Here is a 26,322-nt window from a genome sequence, read left to right as displayed (position 1 = left end):
TCACTATCATAAAAAAAACCCAATCCCAATGACTTTAAAAAAAAATACCCATCTGTTTATGCTGCTGAGTTTGGTGTTATGCTGAATCCTTAAAACTTCCAGTGACCTTGCATTCTGAGCCAGTTTATCCAAAAATCAAATAATATGTAAAGTATTAACATAATGTTACAAGTGGCCTTTGTAAATTGATGAAACTATATAGAATTGAGGAGAATGAAGTGTTTTTAGACAGCATGGAATTGGAAATTCTATAGATGTAGGTTCAATAAAGATATTTTTTACGCAGTAGAATAGATCAGCAAAGGCGTACGTTTAAAAAATTCAACCATTTTTACTGAAAATGGTGGGCTTTAAAAAATTTAAGTACTCCGAGGGGCAGCTAGGTGGCACAGTGGATAGAGCACTGGCCCTGGATTCAGGAGAACTGAGTTCAAATCCAGCCTCAGACCACTTGACACTTAACTAGCTGTGTGCCCTGGGCAACCCACTTAACCTCCATTGCACTGCAAAAACAAAACAAAAAACAAACAAACCAAAATCGAAGTATTCCTTTGTTTTATAGTATTAGGCTATTAGAAGAGTCTAGGTGACAAACTAGCATCTCTGGAGTTTTTTGATAGCTAATAAAAATACTTAGTACTCAACTTTCAACTAATAAAAATGTCAGTTGTTTATTTTGTTATCAATATTGTATAAAGTGATATTGTATAGGCATTATTGTGTTTATTTTTGGAATTTCTATAGTGTTTCCATTAGTGGTCATTAGCATTCATGACTCTTGTAAGTCTTTAATCCAGGACGTACAGCAGACAGTACATGATAATTCAGTTATGTTGCCTGATATAATTTCTTGTTAGAATTATATGCTACTACTTTTTTTCCATTTAATCATTTATTGATTATTAGAGATCGTTACTTGCTTTGATAAAAATGCTTGTATTTCACAAAATCATAAATGTTAGGCCTTGAAGTAATCCAGAAATATTCTAGTATGACTCCCTCATGTTAGAAAGAATGAAGCTAAACCCTAAAGATTGACTTTCCTGGGGACACAAAATTAGTTGCACAGTCTGGACTCAGATGTATCTAGCAGACTCTTAGTGCACAGCCTTTTCCATTATATGTTAAATCAAAGAGCTTTTAGAACATGTTTTAAGCACATTCCCTTGATACAGGGAACTACAGGTAACTTGATAGGATTAGTTTTATTATTTGATTCTTCATAAGAACCAAGATTTAGAAATGGAAGTTCCTCAAAGGTCATTTAATCCTCTTCCCTTATTTTGTAGATGATGAAAAATAATCCAGAAATGTTAAGTAATTTACATAGGTCAAAACAAGAAGGAGAAGCAAGTTAACATTTGAACCCATGGCCTTTGACTCCAAAACTCTTTTTTCATTGGCCCCATGATACCTCATGCTAAGATTTCATATTGAGATATTTTCAGTTTTAATAGGGATATAGCTACAGAATGGGAATGGAAAATTTCATTTTGTCATATTCTCTTTCTGTCCCAGATATTTATATAGCATCAAATAGTCTATACTTTTGTTGACCCAGGAAGAAGTAGCATATTTACCTTCCTAATATTTAGTGTTTTTGTATCTACCCCTTTTAATTTTCTGCTTTATTATATAAGCAGAATAATCATGTAGCTTTGAGTGCCAAAGGCTTGTAAATTAATTTTTCAAATATTTGAAAAATGAGCAGTCAACCTTCTAATGAATTTATATGAATACATTTCTCTGAACACAGTTGGATATGATGTGACCTTTTATGTTTTAACATTAAATGAAAATTCTTATTAAGGATAATTATATCATGAAAAGTTGGTTTAGTGTTAGTATAAAGTTAAGAAGTTAATATAAGGCATTAATACTTTAAAATTCTGGTTTTTAAAATGTTTAAACCACATAAAATCATTTTAGGTAACTAAATTAAGGCTCATGCATTCAGAACAGTAGTCCTGTTGATAGTTGGCATTATTTCATTTTAAAGTAATTCTTATATTTATTTCTACCATGTTCTCAAATTTCAAAATAATTTTTCTTAGAAAGCCATAATGGAATCTGATGAAGAGTGGTCCATGAACAAGAAATTAATTGATTTGTCTTCAAGAGATATCCGAATGTCTGTAAGTATATGCCTTATTTCTTTATAGTAGTTTTTAGATATTGTGGACATTCTAAAGCATTATGACTTCATATAATATTGGGGGCACCTAGCCACTTCACCTGTGCCTATGTGGTAGAACCAGCTTATGCACATATCATCCACATATAAATAGGTTAAATGCCCCTTCTCAGATGAAAGGAACCTTAGAGGTCATCTAATCTTAACCACTTATTTTTATAGAAGAAAAAACTGACCTTGGGTCACATATCTTGGAAATATAGAGCTGCATCAAATTCAGCTTTCAGATTCTACATAAAATGTGGCTCTCCATTGTGCCATACTTCCTTACCTAATATTTCAGATCTGGATTGATTTTTTTTGCTTTTATCAATATCTCCTAATGACTTAAAAGAAAACGTTTTATTGATGCATGTGCCTTGTAAAGAACATTCGTTCCCAAATAGCAGCAGCTAGGTGGTACAGTGGATAGAACGTTGACCCTGGAGTCAGGAGGACTTGTGTTCAATCCAGCCTCAGACACTTATTAGATGTGTGACCCTAGCAAATCACTTAACCCCCAAGTAAGCTCAAAAAAAAAAAAATTGTCATTTCCAAAAATATGTTCTTCTTTTCCCTACCAATTAATTTTCTGTTGTGACAGATAATTTTTTTACAATTCAGGGAAAAAAACGAAACACCACCACCTATGTAAACCACACCTGAAGAATATCTGATATTCCATACCCATAGTCTCCACTTAATTGCAGTTTTCTCATTTCTCCATACTTGATCATTATAACTAAATAACAGTTGGTTTCATTTTATTTTATTTTATTTTTGGTGAGGCAATTGGGGTTAAGTGACTTGCCTAGGGTCACACAGCTAGTAAATGTTAAGTGTCAGTCCAGATTTGAACTCAGGTCCTCCTGACTCCAGGTCCAGTGCTCTATCCACTGCGCCACCTAGCTTCCCCTATTCTTTTTTTTTTTTTTTTATGTATGAGGTATTTTATTTTTTCCATTACATGTAAAGATAGTTCTCAACTTTTGTTTATACATGCTTTACAATTTCAGATTTTTCTCCCTCCCTCCCCCCTCCCCTAGACAGCAGGTAATCTGATATAGGTTATATCTATATATCTCTATACATATACATATACATATATATATATATATATATATATATATATATATATCCCTATTCTTTTTAATAGTATTATTTTTATTGAGTATGTTATTTTCCTGGTTCTGCGTAGTTTATTCTGCATCTATTCATTTAAGTATTTGCATTTTTCTTTATATTCCTTTTATTTATTGTGCTTATAGTCACAATCATATTTTATTACATTCATGTTATAGTTTGTTTAGCTATTTCCCAGTTGATAGGTACTCAGTATATTTCCAGGCTTTTGCTTCAGAAAAAATTGTTCCTGTTAGTACCTATTAGTATTTTCATATATCTAGGATCTTTTTTTTTCTGTCTTTGACCTCCTTAGACTCAATGCTCAGCAGTGAGATCCATGTATTTTTACTACTTTTTTCCCCCCTCACATACTTGAAAGTCCAGAGTGGTTGGACCAATTCCCATCAACCTTAGGTATTTGTATGGCTGTCTTTCTGTAGCACCCCTGCCCTCCCCCCAACATCTACTGTTTCCATCTTTTGTTAACTGTGTTAATTTGTTTAGGTATGTAATGAAGCCTCAGAGTTATTTCAACTCTGAACACACTTTTACCTCAGTGTAACTACTTAAGACTGTAAGATGCCAGACAGATGCTTTTCTACATTAGTCAGAGGAAGTTCCCCATTACCAATAAAACCACAAGTTCTGAACCAAAAGAAAAATGTCTATTTGGATCATATTATGATAGATGTACACAATGTTGGTCTAAAGTTTTGTTTTGTTTTCTGGGGCAATGGGCATTGGGTGTGGGGAAGGAAATGGTTAAAAAAAAGAAAAAACACTCTTAGTGGGGCAGCTAGGTGGCGCAGTGGATAGAGCACTGGCCCTGGAGTCAGGAGTACCCGAGTTCAAATCTGGCCTCAGACACTTAACACTTTACTAGCTGTGTGACTCTGGCAAGTCACTTAACCCCAATTGCCTCACTAAAAAAAAACCAAAAAACATTCTTAGCTCATGGCTAAAAAATTAGGAGGTAGGTCAAATTTGCCCAGTGCTTAGCACAATTCCTGGCACACAGTAATTAACATATTGACTGACCAACTGTCCATGGGCTGTGGTTTGCCAACCGCTCTTTTATAAATCAATAAGCATTTATTTAGCATCTACTCTACCAGGAACTGTGCTTGGTATTGGTTTTATAAAAGACTGTTCTTTGTTTTAAAACCCCTTGCGCAGGGCAGCTAAGTGGTGTAGTGGATAAAGCACTGACCCTGGATTCAGGGGAACCTGAGTTCAAATCCAGCCTTAGACACTTGACACTTACTAGCTGCGTGACCCTGGGCAAGTCACTTAACCCTCATTGGCGCCCCCCCCCCCAAAAAAAACAAACACCCACAGTTTGCAAATGAATAGCTTCTACCCACCCCCCAGAGCTCATGGTATGATAGCACCATGAATGGAGGAGTGTCCTTATTCTTCCTAGACAAATCAGTGACTCAGTAAGCATTATTAAGCACTTACTATGTGCCAGATGCAAAGAAAAGCAAAAGATGGTCCCTGCCCATGAGGAGATAATAATTTATTAGGGAAGACAACATACAACAAATATGTACAAACATGTTAGATATAGAATAAATAAGAAATAATCAATAGAAGGATAGCATTAAATTAAGAGGAATTGGGAAAGACTTCCTAAAGAAGGTGGGGTTTTAGCTAAAGGAAGTCAAGGAAGCCAGGAAGTAGAGAGGAGAAGAGAGACAACTAGAGAAAATGGGGACAGACAGAGAAAATGCCTGTAGCCAAGAATATCTTATTCAAGAAACAGCAACGAGGCCAGTGTCATTGGATTGAAGAGTACCTATTGGAAAGACGCCAGTTTTTCAGGGAATAAGGTGTAAGAAGACTGGAAAGGTAAGAGGTGTATAGGTTATGAAAGTCAAAAAATGACAAATAGAGGAGTTTCTATTTGGTCCTAGAGGTTATAGGTAGTTGATGGAGTTTATTTAAGTATGGGAGAGAGATGATCAGACTTGTACTTTATTACAGGCACTTTGACAGCTGACTGAATTGTGCAGAGACTTGAGGCAGGCAAAACCATTAGTAAGCTATTGTAATAGTTCAGATATGAGGTGATGATGTCTTGCGTCAAGATTGTGGCAGAATCAGAGGAGAAAAGGTGGTATGTTTGAGAGAGATCGCAGTGGTAAGATCAGCGGTCCTTGGTAACTCATTGAATAATGGGGGTGGGATATTATGGGGAGGGGTAGGGAGAGAGAGTGAGGAGTCTAGGATGGCACCTAGGTTGTGAGCCTAGGGAACTGGGAGAATGGTGGTGCCTTTGACAGTAATGGAGACATTTGGAGGAAGGAAAGGTTTGGGAGGAAAAATAATGAGATCAGTTTTAGACATCCTGAATTTAATATGCCTACATGTGAGGTCAGTAGAGAGGTTAGGACTAGATAAGTGGATTTGAGAATCATCAGAATAGAGACAGAGATAATTGAATTATGGTGAGCTGAAGAGATCACCAACTGAAATAGTATAAACTTAAATAGAAATGGATCCCTGTAAGCCATAAATATATTAATGTAGAAAACTACAAATGAACATTTTCTCTATTTTCTTATATTTTTACTTATTTTGTTAATATTTCCCAAATTACATTTTTTCTTTTCCTTTTTTCTTTTTTTGAGGCAATTGGGGTTAAATAACTTGGCCCAGGGTCACACAGCTAGTAAGTGTCAAAGTGCCTGAGGCTGGATTTGAACTCAGGTACTTACTGAATCCAGGGCCAGTGCTTTATCCACTGCACCACCTAGCTACCCCTCCCAATTACATTGTAATCTGGTTCACCAGCAATCTGCAGTGTTGAGGGTTTGACACCTGGCACAGGACCTAGCTCCCAAATAGTGCTAATTAGAACTCATTCCATAGCATCTTATTCTCTCTTTTTTCCTGGTGAAATCAATTGACTTCTCACTTCTGGTACTGTATCAGAGGAAAAGTACTATAGTTAAACTGCATTTTGAACCAATTAGGCTTTTTGAGTTTGGTCTGGGAAATAATTAATCACCCTACATAATGATTGGGGGGGAGGATGGGGCAGTGAGGGTTAAGTGACTTGCCCAGGGTCACACAACTAGTGTCAAGTGTCTGAGGCCACATTTGAACTCAGGTCCTCCTGAATCCAGGGCCAGTGCTTTATCCCACCGTGCCACCTAGCTGCCCCTATAATGATTTTTCTATGAAAAAATCTGAGCCATCTTGCTGCCCCGATAAGAATTTTCTGAAAAAATTGGTAAACAGCTTTGGATCATAGGAAGCATCATATCATGTTCCAAATGCAGTTGAGTTTCTTCTTTTCATTTAATTCTGGGCCCAGCTTGAATCATTGTTCTTCTACTGTTTATTGCCTTGAGAAAACTACTTAGCTTTTTGAAAAAAAGAGGAGTGTGTGAACTAGGAGACCTGTAAGGTATCTTCTAGCTCTAAGTTCATGATCCTATGACTTATCTTATTCATTTTGAATAGGATATGAATATTATTTCTTTATGACCTTATATAATTTCAGAAAATGGTGAGTATATGAAAGGATTAGGGATTCATTCTCCTGGCCTATCATTTAGGCTTCTTATGGAGCACAGAACCAGAAGGAATTAGCTTCAAGTATAGCTGTTAAAGATTCAGAATATCAGGGCATGATGGTAAGTTGGTATTGGCTTGTCCAGAAAGTTAGGTTTCTAAGTCTCTCTGTAGAGATTTTTAAGAAAGGTATAGAGAGTTATCTCTGGAGATGGAGGTGGGAGGTGGTGGGAGGTGGAGGGGACCTACTATATAGGTGAGAAACTAGGTGACCTCTCCAAGTCTTTTATACTTCTTGAGTCAGTGTCCATTTTTAACAAATGTTCTGTTTGTATTTAGGTGCCCAGAGGTCTGCCTTACTTCTCTGTGGATTTTGGTCTTCAAGGAGGATATGCTCATGTTATTGAAGACCAGCAGAAGTTTCCTCATTACTTTGGAAAGGTATGAACATGCTTACAAATTAACAGTTTTCCAGAAATTTACACTTAAGCAGTACCTTTTTTTTAAAGGTGTTTCAGCCTGTTATTGTGCAATGAGAGGTGGATGAGAGTTGTATTTTTTCTGACTTGGAAATTAGAATAGCTAAAATCCACTTACTTACCTCTGACCTACCTAGCCAGTCCTTTTGTATTTAAAAGACCCTTTCTTTTCTTGCTCTGTTGTCAGGATTATCTGGTAGGTTAAGATGTGGAAGCCAAAAGGAAGATCTTAATGGCACAGAAGCTTGGAACCAAGGTTCCAGCCTCTTCCTCATTGTATTTATCTGTCAAGGGCTGATCAATGGCTCTGTTAGAAGAAACCTTGACAGATTGTATTTAACACATGTTTGTCTGTAAGCTGTTTTTGTTTTGGGAAAGTGTAAGAAGTGTTTTGTTTTTAAAAAATAAAATCCGAATTTATTAGAAAGAATAATATTTCCAGTGTGATACAAATCAAAGTTTTAGAAGGAATTTTACAATGCTAGCTATGAATATATTTTAAAATAAAACTAATACAGTGGGGAAGAATGGGATATATTTATTCACCTTTTAGAAAATACATTGGTTTGAGAATGTGACTGCCAAACCAAATTATTTGGTTTATTATAACATGTATTGTTTAAAGTTTTAAAAAAATCCAACTATTTTTCATAGTTGAAATTATTCTGTGTAACAGTTATAGCAGCTCCTGATACCTTCCCTATCTTGGATCTCTAAAGGATTCCCTTTAGCTTGCTATTGACAGCAATTATTATTTCTAATAAACAGAATTGAATATGTGATGTTAGGGGGCTGGTCATTTACTTATTGAGATAACAGTTTGAGAATGTAGAGCATTTGTTTTGCAGTCAGAGCATTGACATTGAAATTCTGCCTCTTGTATTAATATCTGTGTGGCCTGGAAGCAGATCACAAATCCCTGGCCTCAGTTTCCTCATCTGTAAAATGAGGGATATTCAACTAGATAACCTTTAAAGTATCTGTGAGCCCATTGAATTTGCTCAGTGAATATTGTTTAAAATCTTAATTTGTCTGCAGTTCACCCTATTTGGTGAGCCAGCTTATGCCTCACTGTGTCCAACAACTCAAGGAACTTTTAGCTGCTCTCTTAGAGCCTGTTTTTGTTCTCATCCTTTTCTCACTTCGACTTCTAATTCTCTCAGTGAATTGTTGTCACTATGCTCAAGACCGAGTCTAATCCCCTTCTCTTTAACTAACCAAAACACACAATCATAACTTCTGCCCATGAAAGTACTTACTATTCTGAAGTCCTCCTGAACTGAAGCTTCAAAGCTGTTAAATAGGGCACCAGAGGGATTAAGTCTCATTTTCATTTTATATGTTCTGGTCTTTTCTCTTTTTCAATCAACCAGTTATCAAGGACTTCATTAAGTGCTTGTCGTGTAAAGCACTGAACTAAACTTTGAGACTGCACAGGTCAAAATGAAATGGTTCTTACCCTTATGGAACTTACATTATAATAGCATATAAACATATATAAGTATATACATAATATAAACAAAATAAATACAAGTATCTTGAGACTGTGAAAGGCTTCATATAGAAGGAAACTGAGACTTGAAGGAATCAAGGCATTCTAAGATGTGGAACTGATGGAGTTAAGTACAGTTCAAGCATGGCTAGTACAAAGATATGGAGATGGTATGAGAGAGGGTGAATATTTGAATGAATGAACAAAATATTAAGTACTTAATATGTAATAAGGCATAAGATACAGGTAGAAAAGTAGCACAGTCTCTGCTCTTAAGTAGCTTATAGCTACTGTGGGGGTGATAACACATATAGAAAATTTAAGCTACCGATCAGCGTGGAAAGGTCCAGCAGTTTTTAGGATGCTGCTGCAAAGCTGTTGGTAGTGTATCTTCTCTGATGTTACTTCTATTTATAAAGCCATATCTATTTCTTAGGGGGAGCCGTTTGACAGTACTATGGTGGTGAGAATATTTTTTTCTAGATCTTCATTCAGTAGCTGAGGCAGTTTCCAGGTCTCCTTGCCACAAGGGTTGTTCCTCTGGATTATGGTAGGGTGCGGTGGACTGGGGGACACTGCTATTCCTGGGACTCGAAGCCTACTCATTGGTTGTAGAATTATTGTGGAAGCAGTCTACTGAAGAAGATTGGAGGGAATGAGAACAATGGTGTGTGTGGTAGAAAGGTTGGCCTAAGCAAGAAGGGCCACTTGGGGGGGGGGGGGCAATGAGAGTAAGTGACTTGCCCAAGGTCACACAGCTAGTATGTGTCAAGTGTCCAAGGCTGGATTTGAACTCAGGTCCTCCTAAATCCAGGGCCAGTGCTTTATCCACTGCACCACCTAGCTGCCCCAAGAAGAGCCACTTTTGCATAATATGAAATGGCTGAGGATGTCAGTGGTTTATGAGATGAGGAAATGGGGGAAAGACAGAACTCAAAGAAAAAAGATGTTTATTTTTTTTTTTTTCTGTAAAGGATGCGATAAAGTAAGATCTCAGGTGAGAAGTTAGTGGGAGTTTACAAAGAGAAGATTTGGAACAGCCATTGTGGAGAATGATATAACTCATTTAGGAAGGAGTAAAAGTATTGCTCTACTGAAGCGAGGACTCAATTGAGTAAAGTACAATTTGTAGGTGGATCCAATCAGATTGGCTGCTGACTCTAGGCCCATTCAACAGCACATGAATGGAAGGAGAAGAGGTGGATGTTAGGAGAGTTGGGTTTGGGAAGGCATTAGTGACTGGAGGATGAAAGAACAAGTCTTTGAGAGAAGATGATAGTGTAGAGTTGAGCTGGTTGAAACACATTGAACAAGATGGGAGGAGAGTATTGCCCAGTGCAGGGGCAAATGTGAGGAATAGAGATTATAAATTGTGGTTAAGACAAAGAATAGGCTTGGGGAGGAGTAAAGCATAAGGAAAGAGGAACTGGTAGAAAATTTTGCTTGTATCAAAGAATGTCAGAGTTCTGATCATAGAAGTAGAACACTTGTTAGTAGCTCCAAGAGGGTGATCATCACTGTGTGTAACTGAGGTGGAATAGAGAAGTAGTAGGTATGGGAGTGAGTAGACTGAGGAAGGTAGGGCTTGATGTGTTTGAATCACAGAATCATAGAACTGGAGAGTTTAAACCTCACTGGCCATCTAGTTCATTCTATATATGAAAGGAATCCTCAGTATATACTCAGCAAGTAATCATAAAGCCACTGTTTGAGAATTTCAAGAGGGAGAACATACCTCTTCTTGGAGCAATTCATTCCACTTTTAAAAGAAAGACAGAAATTTTAAACTGAGTCATTATACCACTTCTACCAGTAGCTTGTATGGTTATTGTTGTACAGAATAATAACTTTTTTAATCAGCTGCAATCATTTCTCAAGCTTAGGCTAGTTTCTTCTCTGATATTCCACTGCTTTTTTTTTCCCCCTATTAGTTGGTATACATCAGGAACATAATCATTTTGCTATAAGCTGTTTAAGAGTAGGGATTAACCTTATCTTTAGCACAGTGCCTTGACACTCTCTGTAGGGAAAGGTGAATACTTTCTTTTATTCATTCTATTTTTTCATTTCACTAATTTCATTCACACTTTATTTTATTTATTCCACTAATTATTGGAAGTTTCCCCCTCATATCCAGCCTAAATTTTGCCTTTTGCAACTTCTGCCATGTTCCTGATTTTATTCTTTGGAGCCAAAAGGAACAATCTAAACCCTTCTCCACATGACAGACCTGTAAGATGCCCTGAACACTGATACTTTGTCCCTCCCTGAGTCTTATATTCTCCTGACCAACATGTCCAACCTTCTTCAGCTAATTCCTAATATGCCATGAGTTCACGGTTCTTGAACTATGGTACTCAAAAGTGAACAGAGTACTCCTGGTAAAGTATAATAAGGACAAGTTACAATGGGACAATCACCTTATTCCTGGAAGTTAAGCTCCTCTTAGGTCACACTAGCTTTTCTAGCTGTTGACTCATTGAGCTTGCACTCCTAAAAGCCCCAGATGTTTTTTTAGAATTACTCTCCCTGCTTTTTTGTGAAGCTGATCTTTTGTGCCTAAGTACAAGGTTTTTTCATTTATCTCTACTGAGTTTTAACTTAGTAGATTCAGCCTAGTAGTTTTTAACATGTCAAGAAGCTTGATTCTTACAATACAAGTAGTAAAGGATTATAGTAACCTTGTGTTTGGGGCAGCTAGGTGGTGCAGTGGATAGAGCACTGGCCCTGGAGTCAGGAGGACTTGAGTTCAAATTCGGCCTCAGATACTTGACACTTACTAGCTGTGTGACCTGGGCTAGTCACTTAAACCCCAATTACCTCACCCTAAAACAAAAAACAAAACAAAAAATAACCTTTGTGTTTGACAAATGTAAAATTTAAGTTTGGGGGATAAGAATTCATTATTTGATAAAATTGTTGGGTAAGCAGAAATTGGGCATAGACCAATATCTTAAAGCACTTATCAATATAAGATCAAAGCAGATTACATGACCTAGATATAAAGGAAGATATTCAGGAGAAAATTAGAAGAACATGGAACATATCACCTATCAGATTTATGGATAGGAGAACAATTTATGAATGAATGAGAGATAGAGAAGCATTATAAGTATAAAGTGGATAATTTTTGATTGCTTGTAACAAATAAAACCAATGTAGCAGGGGCAGCTAGATGGTGCAGTGGTTAAAGCGCTGGCCCTGGATTCAGGAGTACCTGAGTTCAAATCCAGCCTCAGACACTTAACACTTACTAGCTGTGTGACCCTGGGCAAGTCACTTAATCCCCATGCCCCGCAAAAACAAAACAAAACAAACAAAAAACAATGTAGCCAAGATTAGAAGAAAGCAGAAAAGTGGGAAAAAATGTTCATAGACTGTCTCTCAGATGAAAGGTCTCATTTCTCAAATATATAAAGAACTTTGTCAAATGTATAAGGAATATGAGCCATTCCCAATTGATAAGTGGTCAAAGATTATGAAAAAAGAGTTTTTCATTGAGGAAATCAAAACTAGATATAGTTCATATGAAAGAATGCTCTAAATAATTATTGATTAGAGAAATGTAAATTAAACATCTCTGAGATATCTTACACTTAACAGATTGACTAAAATGATAGATACCTTTCAATTGGGGAATGGCTAAACAAGTTGTCATATATTTATTGTGATGAAAGACTTCTGTTCTATAAGAAGTAATGCTATAAGAAATATAGAAGAATATGGAAAAGACTTACATGAAATAATGAAAAGTGAAATGAGGGTAAGTACCAAGAGAACATTGTGCATAGTAACAGAAATATTGTCCTAAGAACAACTTTGAATGACTTAATCATCTTGGGTGTCATAAATACCTCAAACCAAATACAAAGGATCTATGAAGAGAGGTGCTATCCACCTTCAGAGAAAGAACTGACAAATAGAAATATGCATTAGTATGGTTCTTCCCCGCCGCCCCGCCCCCCCCCCCCCCCCCCCATGTTTACCTGTAGCCTTCTCTAGGGCAGGGTGGGGAGGAAGAAAAAAAGTACACATCAGAATAAAGAAAACTTAGAAGGATAACAGAAAATCAGGGAAGCTTTGAAAACCAATGTATAGTGTTTTATTAAGGAGTTAAAAAAAAAGTAAACAGTCTGAAATGAAAATTCATGGTTTTATGTTGAATCCTTTATGTTCTGCTGTGCAAATGGAAATGATCTTTTTTTTCTCTTTTTGTATTTAAGTTTAAAATGAATTTTAGAAAAAAGAAATAGGGGGCGGCTAGGTGGCGCAGCAGTGGATTAAAGCACTAGCTCTGGATTCAGGAGGACCAGAGTTTCAAATCTGGCCTCAGACACTTGACTAGCTGCTGTGACCCCGGGCAAATCACTTAACCCTCATTTCCCTGCAAGTAAATTAATTAATTAATAGAAATAAAAATAAAAAAAGAAGAAATTGTTCTTTTGGCCCTGATGGCTATCCTTAAACTTAGCATCACCTGAAATTTTGATGAGCATGTCATCTATGCATTATCTATCATTTGACATTAACCAATTAACCTTTTTTTTTTTTAGTGAGGCAGTTGGGGTTTAAGTGACTTGCCCAGGGTCACACAGCTAGTAAGTGTTAAATGTCTGAGGCTGGATTTTGAACTCAGGTACTCCTGAGTCCGGGGCCAGTGCTCTATCTACTGTGCCACCTATCTGCCCACCACTTAACTTTTGAATCTCCCCATCTTATCACAAGTAGAGCATGAGAGACTTTGTTTTTTGTCTGTGCACACACTCCCTGCAGAGTGTGCAAGGCACTGTGCTAGATGCTATAGGCATAAAGATAAGGTTAATTCCCTACTCTTAAACAGCTTATAGCAAAATGATTATGTTCCTGAGTGTACACCGACTAATAGGAAAAAAAAAAAAGCAGTGGAATATCAGAGAAGAAACTAGCCTAAGCTTCAGAATGATTACAGTTGATTTAAAAAGTTATTATTCTGTACAATAATAACTACACAGGCTATTGGTAAGAAGTGGTATAAATGACTCAATTTAATTTCTGTCTTTTTTTTTTTTCTTGTGCGGGGCAATGGGGGTTAAGCGACTTGCCCCAGGGTCACACAGCCAGTAAGTTTCAAGTGTCTAAGGCCGGATTTGAACTCAGGAACTCCTGAATCCAGGGCCAGTGCTTTATCCACTGCGCCACCTAGCTGCCCCCCTCTCTTTCTTTTAAAACTCTTTCAGTCACTGAGTCAATTTATTAAGTGCCTGCTATGTGCCAGGCACTGTGCTAAGCACTGGAGAAAACAAGAAAGTAAAAAGCTAGTCCCTGCCCAAGAGGAGATTACACTCTACCTAAGACAACATGCAAACAAACATCTGTGTTATAGACAAGCTACATACAGGATAAACAGGAAATAATCAACAGAAGGAAGGTATATTAGAATTAAGAGGAATTGGAAGAGGTGGGAGAAGGTGGGGTTTGAGCTGGGCCTTGAAGGAAGTCAGGGAAGCCAGGAGGCAGAGACAAGGAGGGAGAGCATTCCATGCATGGAGAAAGCCAAGAAAAGACCCAGAACCAAGAGATGGAGTTTAGGTGAACAGCAAGGAGGCCAGTGTCACTGGATCCAAAAGGACCTGGGATGGGGTGTATGGTATGAGAGGACTGGGGAAATGGCAAACAGGGGATTTGATGCCTTGTCCTTGAAGTGATGGGGAGTTACTGGAGTTTACTGAGTATGGAGGTGACATGGTTCCACCTTCTGCTTTAGGAAACTCACTAGTGGCTGAATAGAGATTGTGCTGGAATGGAGAGAGACTGTGGCAGACAAGACATGAGGGTCCTTCACTAGGGTGTTGGCTGTTATCAGGTGAGAGAAGAACGTGAAATCTACAGGCTGTGGCAACATTGGCTGTGGGGAGGGGCAGTGTGTAAGAGATAGTGAGGGAGTGGAGGATGATGTCTCCATTGTCTGCGTGAGCTTGCTAAGAGGGAGTGAAATGAAAACATGATTACAATCACAGGGCCTCTTGGATCAAGTAGACTGTATCAGAACTTTTTACTTGCCTTATTATTTAAATACTGCTTTAGCACAGAAAATCATTCTTTACACAAATAGTAATAAAGTTTTGTTCTATTTTCAATTAAATTAGGAAATTATTGGTGGTATGCTGGATGCAGAACCAAGACTTTGGAAGACGAAAATCCGAGAAAGCTTTGAAAACCAGAGGAAGAAAGTGCTGCAGTTTGCTCAATGGTGGAAACCATATGACTTCACCAAAACTAAATGACTGTGGGAGAGTGAGTTTAACTGGAACCTTTTCAGTCCTTCCAGTACCACTGCCATTTTCTCTTGACTCTCAAATTGAAGTGGCCAACACTTAGGTCACAAAGAGTCAGAATAACATCAGCAGATGTAGGGATGTGACATGGTAAAGATTGTTAGCCACCACCAGTGAGTGTCAATTACTACCTAACATGGTACTGGCTTGTGCAGGTTTCTTCAACCCCTGATCGTTAGAATTTCCCTATAGTGATCAGAAAAACTGAGTTTATTGTGAAACTAGCCTATTGTCCATTATTTTGTCTTAGTGAGGACTTTGTCATATCACCCTCATATTCCATTTTAGAAGTAACTACTGAAGGAAGCAAATCACTGATCTAAAGAGGATCCTTGGTGTTCCTAATTTCCAAGTTACTATGATCCATGTCTCCAAATGTACAAATGAAAAATTAAAAACTGGTAATGAAAAAATCAAAGCTGATAATGAAAAAAATCAACTACATTTGTGTGAAATAAATTCAGAATTTTAATTCTGAATTTCTTTTTCGAACAATATGTTATGATTTCATTATCTTTCAGACTGGATACTGTCAGAAATTGGGACACGAGATAGCACAAAGTTTATCCATGGATAAATGTTAGCTTATGTAACCAGAGTATTTGCAGATCATTAATGGAGAAATCCCAAATGTAAAGAACATCTTCTGATATCATCATATTTATCAAAAACTACTTCACTTCAGCTAGATAAAGTACAGTCCATGCTCTTGAGGTATTTAAAATCTAATAGAAAAAAACACCACATACACAAATAACTCTATAATAAAGAAATTGATGTAAAACAGAGGTCTAGGCATAGTCTTCTGAATAGTTTGGAGGGAGTGAGTGATTCCTATAGCTGGACATGGAAGGAAGAATGGAAAGTTTATGAGAGGAGGATCATCTAAACTAGGCCTTGAAAGAAGGGAAGAAATTCAGCAGCTAAAGGTGACAATAAGCAGGGGAGTGGGGAGGACTATTCAGTCCCAAGTATAGAGGTTGGCATGGGTGAGAGCAACAGAGAAAGGAAAGGTAGAATAATCAAGATTGTTTTTGATGTATAAGGAAGAGGAACTTCTTTGAGACATTCAAATTAAAGCAATTAGTTCAATTAGTTCACCAAACATTTAATTCTTGACTGCAACACACTGTATTGGGCACTGGTAATACAAATACAGGTGAAAAACTACCTCAAGAAGCTTCATTGTATGGGAAAAATACAAACAACATCAAATACAATCAATAAAGAATTTTGTACCAAAATGATATAATTACTACAGCATCACATTGACTTATACCAAAACCCTGCTTTGTCATTTGGTATTTTTTTCCACTTAATAGTATTTTATTTTTTCCCAATTAGATGAAAAGATAGTTTTCAACATTGATTTTTTGTAAGATTTAGAGTTTGCTTTTCTCCCTCCTTCCCTTTCCTCCTCCCTCCCCAAGACAGCAAGCAATCTGATATACGGTTATACAGTACAATCATGTTAAATATATTTCCACATTAGTCGTGTTTGTGAAAGGAAAAATCAGAACAAGAGGGAAACCACAAGAAAGAAAAAAAATTACAACAAAAAGTGAAACTAGTATGCCTTCAATCTGCATTCAGACTCCATAGTTTCTCTCTCGGATGTGGATAGCATTTTTCCATTATGAGTCTTTTGGAATTGCCTTAGATCAGATGCATATTGCTTGAGAAGAGCTAAGTCTATCATAGTTGATCATCACAGTGTTGCTATTACTGTTTATAATGTTCTCCTGGTTCTTCTCACTTCATTCAGCCTTTCCAGGTTTTTTCTGAAATCAGCTTGCTTTTCTTTTCTTTTCTTTTCTTTTCTTTTCTTTTCTTTTTTTTCTTTTCTTTTCTTTTCTTTTCTTTTCTTTTCTTTTCTTTTCTTTTCTTTTCTTTTCTTTTCTTTTCTTTTCTCTTTTCTTTCTTTTCTTTCTTTCTTTTTTTTTTTTTTGTGGGGCAGTGAGGGTTAAGTGACTTGCCCAGGGTCACACAGCTAGTAAGTGCCAAGTGTCTGAGGCCGTACTTGAACTCAGGTCCTCCTGAATCCAGGGCCGGTGCTTTATCCACTGCACCACCTAGCTACGCCCTCTTGCTCGTTATTTCTTATAGCACAATAGTATTCATCACATTCATATACTACAACCTGCTCAGCCATTCCCCATTTGGTGGGTATCCCTCAATTTCTAATTCTTTGCCACCACAAAAGAGCTGCTATAAGTATTTTTGTACATGTGGGTCCTTTTCCCATTTTTGGGATACAGACTAGTAGTGGTATTGCTGGATCAAAGGGTGTGCACAGTTTCATTGCCCTTTGGGCATAGTTCCAAATTGCTCTACAGAATGGTCGAATCAGTTCACAACTCTACCAACATGTCATTTGATATTAATATTAAAGCATTTCTTTATTTTTTGTTTCTAAAATTTAAAATTCAGTCAGGGAATTTTTCATTTCACCATAGTTGAAGATGAATTGAATTAAGTAATGGTTGCAATGATTGCCAGATTTGAGTCAGGAAAGGCCTGCATTTCAATATCCTCCTAGGTGCTGTTTTTTTTAAAAAATTAATTTATTTTATTTTTAATTTATGGGATAAAGCAAGCATTTCCATAACATAGTATATAAAAATGTGATTGTGCATGAAACTACAAATCTAATTATGTACAACTTGTTATTCCTTCAAAAAAATATAATAAAGTTATCTTGTGAATGTTTTTTCTTTTTCCTTCCTTTCTTTCCCCTCGCTCTCTGTTATATACAAATATGGGTAGGGGTAGGGTAGGGGTAGGGGTAGGTGTGTGTGTGTGTGTTCGTGTTGTGTGTTTGCTGTGTGTGTGTAATTTATTCTAAACAAACCTCCTATTGATTAGTTCTTTGTATGCAGATAGCATCTTTCTTCACATGTCCTTTATAGTTAATTTGGATACTTTTAATAGTCAAAATGACTTACTCAGTGTTGTTCTTCTTTTTTATTTTTTTAGTGAGGCAATTGGGGTTAAGTGACTTCACTGGGGTCACACAGATAGTAAGTGTTAAGTGTCTGAGGCCGTATTTGAACTCAGGTATACTCCTGAATCCAGGGCCGGTGCTCTATCCACTGTGCCACCTAGCTGACCCTCACTGTGTTCTTAAAACTGTTATTGTATACTGTTCTGTATGCTGCTAATGTATTACAATGTTCTCTTGGTTCTGCTTATTTCACTCTTCATTATTTTGGCAAGTCTTTCCATGTTTTTCTAAAATCATTGAGGTCATCCTTTCTTAGAGCACTACTGTATTCCATCCCAATCATAACTACAACTGTTTAGCCATTCCCCAATTGATAGACATCTCTGCAGTTCTCCTGTTCTTTGCCATCACAAAGAGAACTGCTCTAAGGTTTTTAGAACATATAGGTTCTTTTCCCCTTTTCCTAATAATTTTGAAAATAGTTGTTTGTGTTAATATAGGTGAGGCACATTATCTCTCTGAGCCTGTTGCCTCATCCATAAAATGGGAATAATAATACTATACTACTTACCTCACAGGGCTGTGAAAATCAAATGAGAACATAGAATAGAAAGCAATTTTGCAAGGCTTATAGGACTATACAAAAGCCAGTTCTTATTTATTTATTTATTTGTTTGTTTGTTTGTTTGCTTGTTTATTTATTTATTTATTTTTGGTGAGGCAGTTGGGTTAAGTGACTTGCCAGGGTCACACAGCTAGTAAGTGTCAAGTGTCTAAGGCTGGATTTGAACTCAGGTCCTCCTGAATTGAGGGCTGGTGCTTTATCCACTGTGCCTCCTAGCTGCCCCAAAAGTCAGCTCTTATTATTCCCATTTCATAGCACTTTTAGCTAATGAAACTTGAGCATAGCCTTTAGTCAAGTTTTCAGAACAAATATTAATGGTTGACAAGGATAATCTAATATGAAATCATGTGTTATGAGTAAATATGATTTTTAATGACCCTCCTAGGTTAAACATTTAAATATTATTTAGATGTTTATATAGCTAGCCTCTCCAAAATATAAAGAATAAATTATAGTCACAGCTGATTGATTGCTTTGTTTAATAAGTATAGACAAGATTTATCATTTCTAGAGACATTCATTTCTTTTTTTATGATTTTTTTCTTCCTTCTTTTTTTTTTTTTTTTAGTGAGGCAATTGGGGTTAAGTGACTTGCCCAGGGTCACACAGCTAGTAAGTATTAAGTGTCTGAGGCCAGATTTGAACTCAGTTCCTCCTGACTCCAGGGCCAGTGCCCTAACCACTGCGCCACCTAGCTGCCCTATGATGTTATTTTAAAAAGTAATACACATTTTCATTTATAGTTTTCAGTTCTGATTTTTATCCTTTTTTCCATTCCTTCCTGAACCCCTCCTTGAGGGTAGTAAGCAATTAGATAGGTGTATATACATGTATGATTATATAAAACATTATCATATTAGTCATTTTCTATAAGAAAACTTGAATAAACAGAAAAAATGAAAGAAAGTGAAAAATAGCATGCTTCAGTCTATTTCATCAATATCAGTTCTTTCTTTGGAGGTGGATAGTAATGTTTCATCAATAGTCCTTTGGGATTGTCTTCGATCATTTGTATTGTTGAGAATAGTTAAGTCTTTCCCAGTTCTTCATCAAACAATACTGCTGTCTCTGTGCACAGTGTTCTCTTGGTTCTGCTCACTTCACTATACATCAGTTCATACAAGTCTTTCCAGGCCTTTCTGAAATCATCTTGCTTGTCACTTCTTATAGCACAATGTAAGGAATTAATTGTGATTTGAGGTTTCTATAGACCCATCTTTGCTTCATTATGGTCAGACGGAAAAGAAGCAATCTTTGAAAGCCTAAGAGAAGATGGGTGTGTACTTGAAGAGATTATAGAACAAACAACACAAAGAACATTTATTGAGTCAAAGTATCCAACTAAGTACCTAATCCCTACCTACAAGTTCCCTAGTATGTTGAACTAATTGGAGACTCAGCAGGACTAAGAACCTGCCTCTTGGTGAAAGAGGCAGGAAGGAAGGGGGAGAGAAGCTTGTGTGTGGTGGACCTTCAGATTTAAGCAGGAGAGACTGCACAGCTGATTCTCCTTGGAGCTGTAGATTCCAAGTGATGGTGAGTTTGTGTTGTTGTGTTCTTTGGGCTAGCTGGGCCTGGAGGGAAGTTTGGTGTTTCAGTCAGTTTTGTAGCTGAGAAGGCAGAGCTTATTCGAGGTACCTGGGGGCCCTTTTTACCCTAGAGATTTAGATTCTAACTATCTCTATCCCCTTTCTCATGGTCCCTGGCACTATTAACTTCACTTGTATTGTAAATTTGTTCCCATTAATAAAACCTGATTTGTTTATGGAAAAGAGGCTGTTAATCTCCTTTCTTGTTAGTCTGGGAGAAATAACTAAACAAAAGGCAGTTTGGAAGAGAGGAAACTCTGAACCTAGAGGTCTCCCATTATTTCCTGAACCCCAATATTACAGGTGGCAAGCCACCCATACTAAATATGGCCCATACAACAATAATATTCCATCACCATCATATACCACAGCTTGTTTAGCTATGCTCCAATTGATGGACATTTCTGTGATTTCTAATTTCTTAGCCACCACAAAAAGAACTGCTATAAATATTTTTGTACAAATAGGTCGTTTTCTCTTTTTGGGGGGTGTCTTTGGGATATAAACTTAGCAGTGGGGTATTCCCTCGATCAAAGGGTATGCACAGTTCTATAGCCCTTTGGGCATAGTTCCAAATGAGACATTCATTTCAACACATTTATTTAGTACTTTATTGTGTTGGGGGAACAATAAGATTTAGACAAGAGCTTAATATAGACCTTTCAATTAAAAAAAATTTTTTTTTTTTAGTGAGGCAATTGGGGCCAAGTGACCTTGCCCAGGGTCACACAGCTAGTAAGTGTTAAGTGTCTGAGGCCGGATCTGAACTCAGATCCTCCTGAATCCAGGGCAGTGCTCTATCCATCGTGCACCCCAGCTGCCCCTTAGACCTTTCAATTTAATAGATATAAAGGCCAAATTTGTTTTTTAAGTTTTTTTGATTTTTAAAAAATATTTTTAAGGCCAAATAATTTTAGTAAAAAGTAACTCATGTGCATGGTATACTGAAACAAAGTACCTGTGAGGTTTGGGAAGGTTATGAGGAAATTGGGTAAACATGGCATAAATTAAAAATAAATATATTTCAAATGTAATATTTGGATCGAGAAATCTACCCCTATTTTGGGTATTCCCATGTAATTTAAAATTTCAATGTGCCTCTGCTTTTTCAAATGAATCCTGGCTATTAGATGCAGAATTTATATGTTCTTACTACTGGGAACCATTTGTGGGTTCCTTTGGTGATTTAAAATACCTTTTCTAGTCATCCTTTTTTATTTTCTATAAATAGTTAACTAATGCCTTCTGAATTCAGAAACATACCAAGAAGTGATTATTTATGTGAATGTTTCTAGGCTAGATGCATAAAATATATAAAATAATCTATTATTGCTCTTCATATATTTACAGAGAGCTATTATGTATCTCTTCTACTCCCAAAATATTCTCTCTCCAAGCTATATGAATTAATACAGGTAAAGCACTTTCTATGTTTTAAAATGCTATAGAAATTGGCTGCTATTATTAGTGAATATCTCTGCTTCTTTCATATGGCATCAACTCAAAGCCCATCTCTATCCTGGTTAGTCTTCACCTGGACATACCAGTGTTTTTAGTATCCTACCTAAAATGTGGCACTGGATTTGATAATATTCCAGATGTCATCAAATGAGAGTACAAGACTTTTGCCTTCTTTTCTTGCATGCTATGTTGCTTGTTGCATCATAAGATTGTATTAGCATCTTTGGCTGCCATATCACATTATTGATTCATATTGAGCCTCCAGTCTCCCACATCTTTTTCGGAACATCTGATGCCTATTGATGCTTGGTCCATCATATACAGGATGTCCCAAAGTGTTAGTGAAGTTTTAAGTTTTAATACTCAGAAATATAAGTGTTACAAACTTATTTTAAAAAACACACTTGATATGTTGATTAGCTAAATTTTAAAATAGTGACAAGTTTCTTATTAAGCATAGTTGTCTTGTTCAATTTTCAAATTTTGTTAAAACCCATCAGCTTCTGGCCAGTGACTGAAAGGATGATTACATTTGTAGTATTAGCCTTAAGATCATCCAGACAACTAGGCTTTGATGTATACACAATAGCTTTGGCCATGAGTTAATAATGGTGATAGATCAGGTGACTAAGGTAGATAAGCAAGGAGACATCCTCTGCCAGTGCACCAGCCAGAGGAATTATCACCCAGAAACTGTCATAATTGCGAAGTGTCATGTTATTCAAATTAAAAATCTGTTATTCAAAATTCACAAAGCTAAATAGTTGTAAAAAGAAATTTAAATAGTAAAAATGTCAATGCCTTTTTAAGTTTTTAGTATACTTCTGAAGCTTAAAACCGCACTAAGAATTTTGAGACACCCTGTTCTTGTGTGTTGATTTTTTTTTAACCTGTGTGAGACTAGATATTTATAATTATTAAATTTCTTATTAGATTGAGCCCAATGTTAAGATCTTTTTAAATCCTGTCCTCTAGTGTGTTAGATATTTCTCCCAGATTTTGTGTCAGTGGTAAATTGAATTAGCATGCCAGTTATGTTCTTTATCTGAGTCTTTGAGGAGAATGTTAAACTACAGGGTCGGGCATGATAAATTTTATCTTTCAGATTGTCCTTCACTTCTGTGTCTTTGTATTCTCAATCAGTTCTTTCTTTTGTTTCTTTGGCAAGATTTGCCACCATGGATTGAAGTTTTTCTGTTTCACCAAATATCTCTGCTATGCAGGCTATAAATTCTGCTTTCATACTTCTTGTTTCTTTCTTAAACCATTTAACAGTAACCTCTTGTTACTCCATGCTTTTAGGGAATCTACAAGGTCCACTCATCTGGTGCCAATTGATTTTCCTCTGCCTTGAAATATTTTATTCAAAGATGTTTGGGGTCATTTAGATGTGCTGGAGACCATCTTCCCCTCTGTTATTAATATATTCCCCATTGATTTATCAGCATGCTTAAGCTGATATCTTTGGTAATTTGGCATTTTCATCGAAGACTTGGATAAAGATAGTTGGCATGCTGACCCAGTTGAGTTCTTTGGCTTGTTGTCACACAATTATAGTTTGAGTATAGCAAGGTATTTGAGCAGATTTCCAGAATATAAATGCATGGGTCACATTGTGCAGCTCTGCTTGAGTGTGGGCTTTGGTGGGGGAGGAGATGTTAAATTGGGAATTAGGAATTAGCCTTTACTGCTGTTTATTCAATTAGGTTGTTTCCTTTTAAGGGTTCTTGGTGCTTTTGTCTGGAAAGACCACTTCAGTTGCTTTACCTCTCATGCAGAATTCTGGATGTTTGCAGTATTTTTTCTTTTTATTTGGAAGCTCTGGAATTGGACTATTATATTACTGGGAATTTTCAGTTTTCAGTTCCTTTCAGGTGGTGACTGGTGGATTTCTTTTATTTTCCCTTTACTCTCTGCTTGTTTCTAATTGATCTCATTTTTCTATTATGATTTCTTGAAATATAGTATCCAGTTTTTTTGTTCATAATCTTCAGGAAGTAAAATGATTATTAAAATATCTCTCCATGTTTTCAAGGTTACTTGTTTGATTTTTTTTTTCAGTAACAAACATTTATTTTATTTTCCATTTACATATAAGGGTAGTTTTCAACATTCATTTTCATAAGATTTAGAGTTCCAAATTTTTCTCCCTCCCTGCCTCCCTTTCCTCCCCCTCCATAAGATCGCAATCAGGTTATATATGTACAATCCACAAGTGTTCTTTTATCAGTTCTTTCTATAGGGGTGCATAGTAAGCTTCCTCATTAGTTCCTTGGGATTGTCTTACATCATTGCACTGCTGAGAGTAGTTAAGTCATTCACTATTGCTCATTGAACAATACTGCTGTCACTATGCACAATGTTCTCCCACCTCTTTCACTATACATCTGTTCATGAATCTTTCCAGGTTTTTCTGGGATCATCCTATTTGTCATTTCCTGTAGCACAAGACCATTCCACTACAATAATATAACACAGCTTTTTCCATCATTCCTCAATTGATGGACATTCCCTTGATTCTCAATTCTTAGCCTCCACCAAGAGTTGCTATAAATATTTTTTGCACAATTTTTCCCTTTTCTTTTTCATGATTACTATTGTTAACTGTTTCCCTTCCATCCTATTCCCTTCCTGATGATATTTATTCTATTATCCATCTTCTTTCATCCTATCACTCTTCAAAAGGGATTTGCTTCTGTCTGTCCCCTCCCCCACTCTGCCCTTCCTTCTTTTGCCCCTCTCTCTTTATCCCCTTCCCCTCCTATTTTCCTGCTGGGTTTGAGAGATTACTCCACCCAATTGAGTGTGTCCATTATTCCCTCCTTGAGCCAATTCTAATGAAATTGAGGTCTTCGAGCCAATTTTGATGAGTGTTAGGATCATCTACTGCCCAGATTAAATAGACTACTCCACCCAGTTGGGTGTGTCTGTTAGTCCCTCCTTGAGGCAGCTCTGTTGAGGTTTAAGATCTTTGAGCCTTTTCTGATGAGTCTAAAATTCATTTACTGCCCTGCTCCTCTCCCATCTCTTCCCCAATTCCATAAGCCTTTTCTTGTTACTTTCCTGTAGGATTTCACTTCTGCCCTTTCCCCTCCCTCAGTGAATTCCCTTCACCCCTCAATTTAACCCTAAAGATGTTATCATCTAGCTAAGTGACACAGTGGACAAATCATCACCCCTGGACCCAGGGGGATCCCAGCCAAAACCCGGCCTCAGACACAAGACAGTCACCCACTGTATGACCCCAGGTATGTCCCCCAGTTCCAATTTTTTATGGTTCTCTAGGGTCTTGTATTTGAAAGTGAAATTTGCCATTCAGTTGAGGTCTTTTTATCACAAATATCTGAAAGTCTTTTTCATTAAAGTCCCATTTTTTTCTGCTGAAAGATAATGCTGAGTTTTTCTGGGTAGGTGATTCTTGGTTGTAATCCCATTTCCTTTGCCCTTTGGAATATCATATTCCATGCCCTCCGGTCCTTTAATGTAGAAGCTACTAGATCTTGTGCTATCCTGACTGGGGCTCCACAGTACTTGAATTCTTTCTTTTTGGCAGCTTGCAACATTTTCTCCTTGACCTGAGAGCTCTGGAATTTGGCTATAATATTCCTAGGAGTTTTCCTTTTGGGATCTCTTTCTGGAGGTGATCGGTGGATTCTTTAAATTTCTATTTTAGCTTCTTCTGCTAGAATTTCAGGGCAGTTTTCCCTGAGAATATCTTGGAAGATGGTATCTAAGCTCTTTCCTTGATCATGGTTTTCAGGTAGACCAATAATTTTCAAATGATCTCTCCTGGACCTATTTTCCAGGTCAGCAGTTTTTCCCAGAAGATATTTCACATTGCCCTCTATTTTTTTATTCATTTGGATTTGTTTTATTGTGTCTTGGTTTCTCATAAAGTCACTGGCTTCCATTTGTTCAATCCTAATTCTTAGGCAATTATTTTCATCAGAGGGCTTTTGTACCTCCTTTTCCATTTGGCCAATTTGACTTTTCAAGCTGTTGACTTTTTTCTCATGTCTTTCCTGCATCACCCTCATTTCTCTTTCCATTTTTTCCTCTACCTCTCTAACTTTATCTTCAAAGTCCTTTTTGAGCACCTCTATGGCCTGAGACCAATTTGTATTTTTCTTGGAAGCTTTAGATATAGGGGCCCTGATGTTGACATCTTCCTCTGAGGGTGCCCCTTGGTCTTCCTTGTTACTGAAGAAACTTTCTATGGTCCTCACCTTTCTCTATTGGCTCATCTTGCCTTTCTTTTACTATACTTTTAGCTCCTTAAAGTGGGGCACTGTTTCCAGGCTGCAGTATCCCAATCTTAAGAAGTCCTAGGTGGTGGTATGATTTAAGGAGAATCAGGTTCTTCACTTGCCTGGCCTGTTCCCTAGTCCTTAGATGACCCCAGACCAACTTGCTAATCAACCAGCTTTGTGTGTTGTGGTTGTTAGCTTTGATGAGCCTGTGTACCTCCCCGACCTGGGCCACTGCTACTCGAGCCTACCTCCTGGTTCTCAGTAGGGGGTGTAAAATCCAAGTTCTGCCTTAGCACCAGCATAGACCCCTGTAGTCTCCCCCCTGCCCAGGGCTCAGCCCACTCACCA

General features: G+C 37.1%; 1 protein-coding gene across 1 annotated transcript in view; it reads left to right on the top strand.

The window, feature by feature from the left end:
• Positions 1-16,531, top strand: part of CWF19L2 (CWF19 like cell cycle control factor 2) — a 127,221-nt gene extending 110,690 nt beyond the window's left edge. Inside the window, 3 exon segments of the mRNA XM_043993680.1 lie at positions 2,055-2,135; positions 7,160-7,261; positions 14,917-16,531. Coding sequence (XP_043849615.1) covers positions 2,055-2,135; positions 7,160-7,261; positions 14,917-15,054 — 321 coding nt within the window. The 3' untranslated portion in view covers positions 15,055-16,531.
• Positions 16,532-26,322: the final 9,791 nt, after the last annotated feature.

The sequence above is a fragment of the Dromiciops gliroides genome, chromosome 3 (assembly GCF_019393635.1).
Source record: "Dromiciops gliroides isolate mDroGli1 chromosome 3, mDroGli1.pri, whole genome shotgun sequence".
Lineage (NCBI taxonomy): Eukaryota > Metazoa > Chordata > Mammalia > Microbiotheria > Microbiotheriidae > Dromiciops > Dromiciops gliroides.
This window is presented reverse-complemented; position numbering and strand designations above follow the sequence as displayed.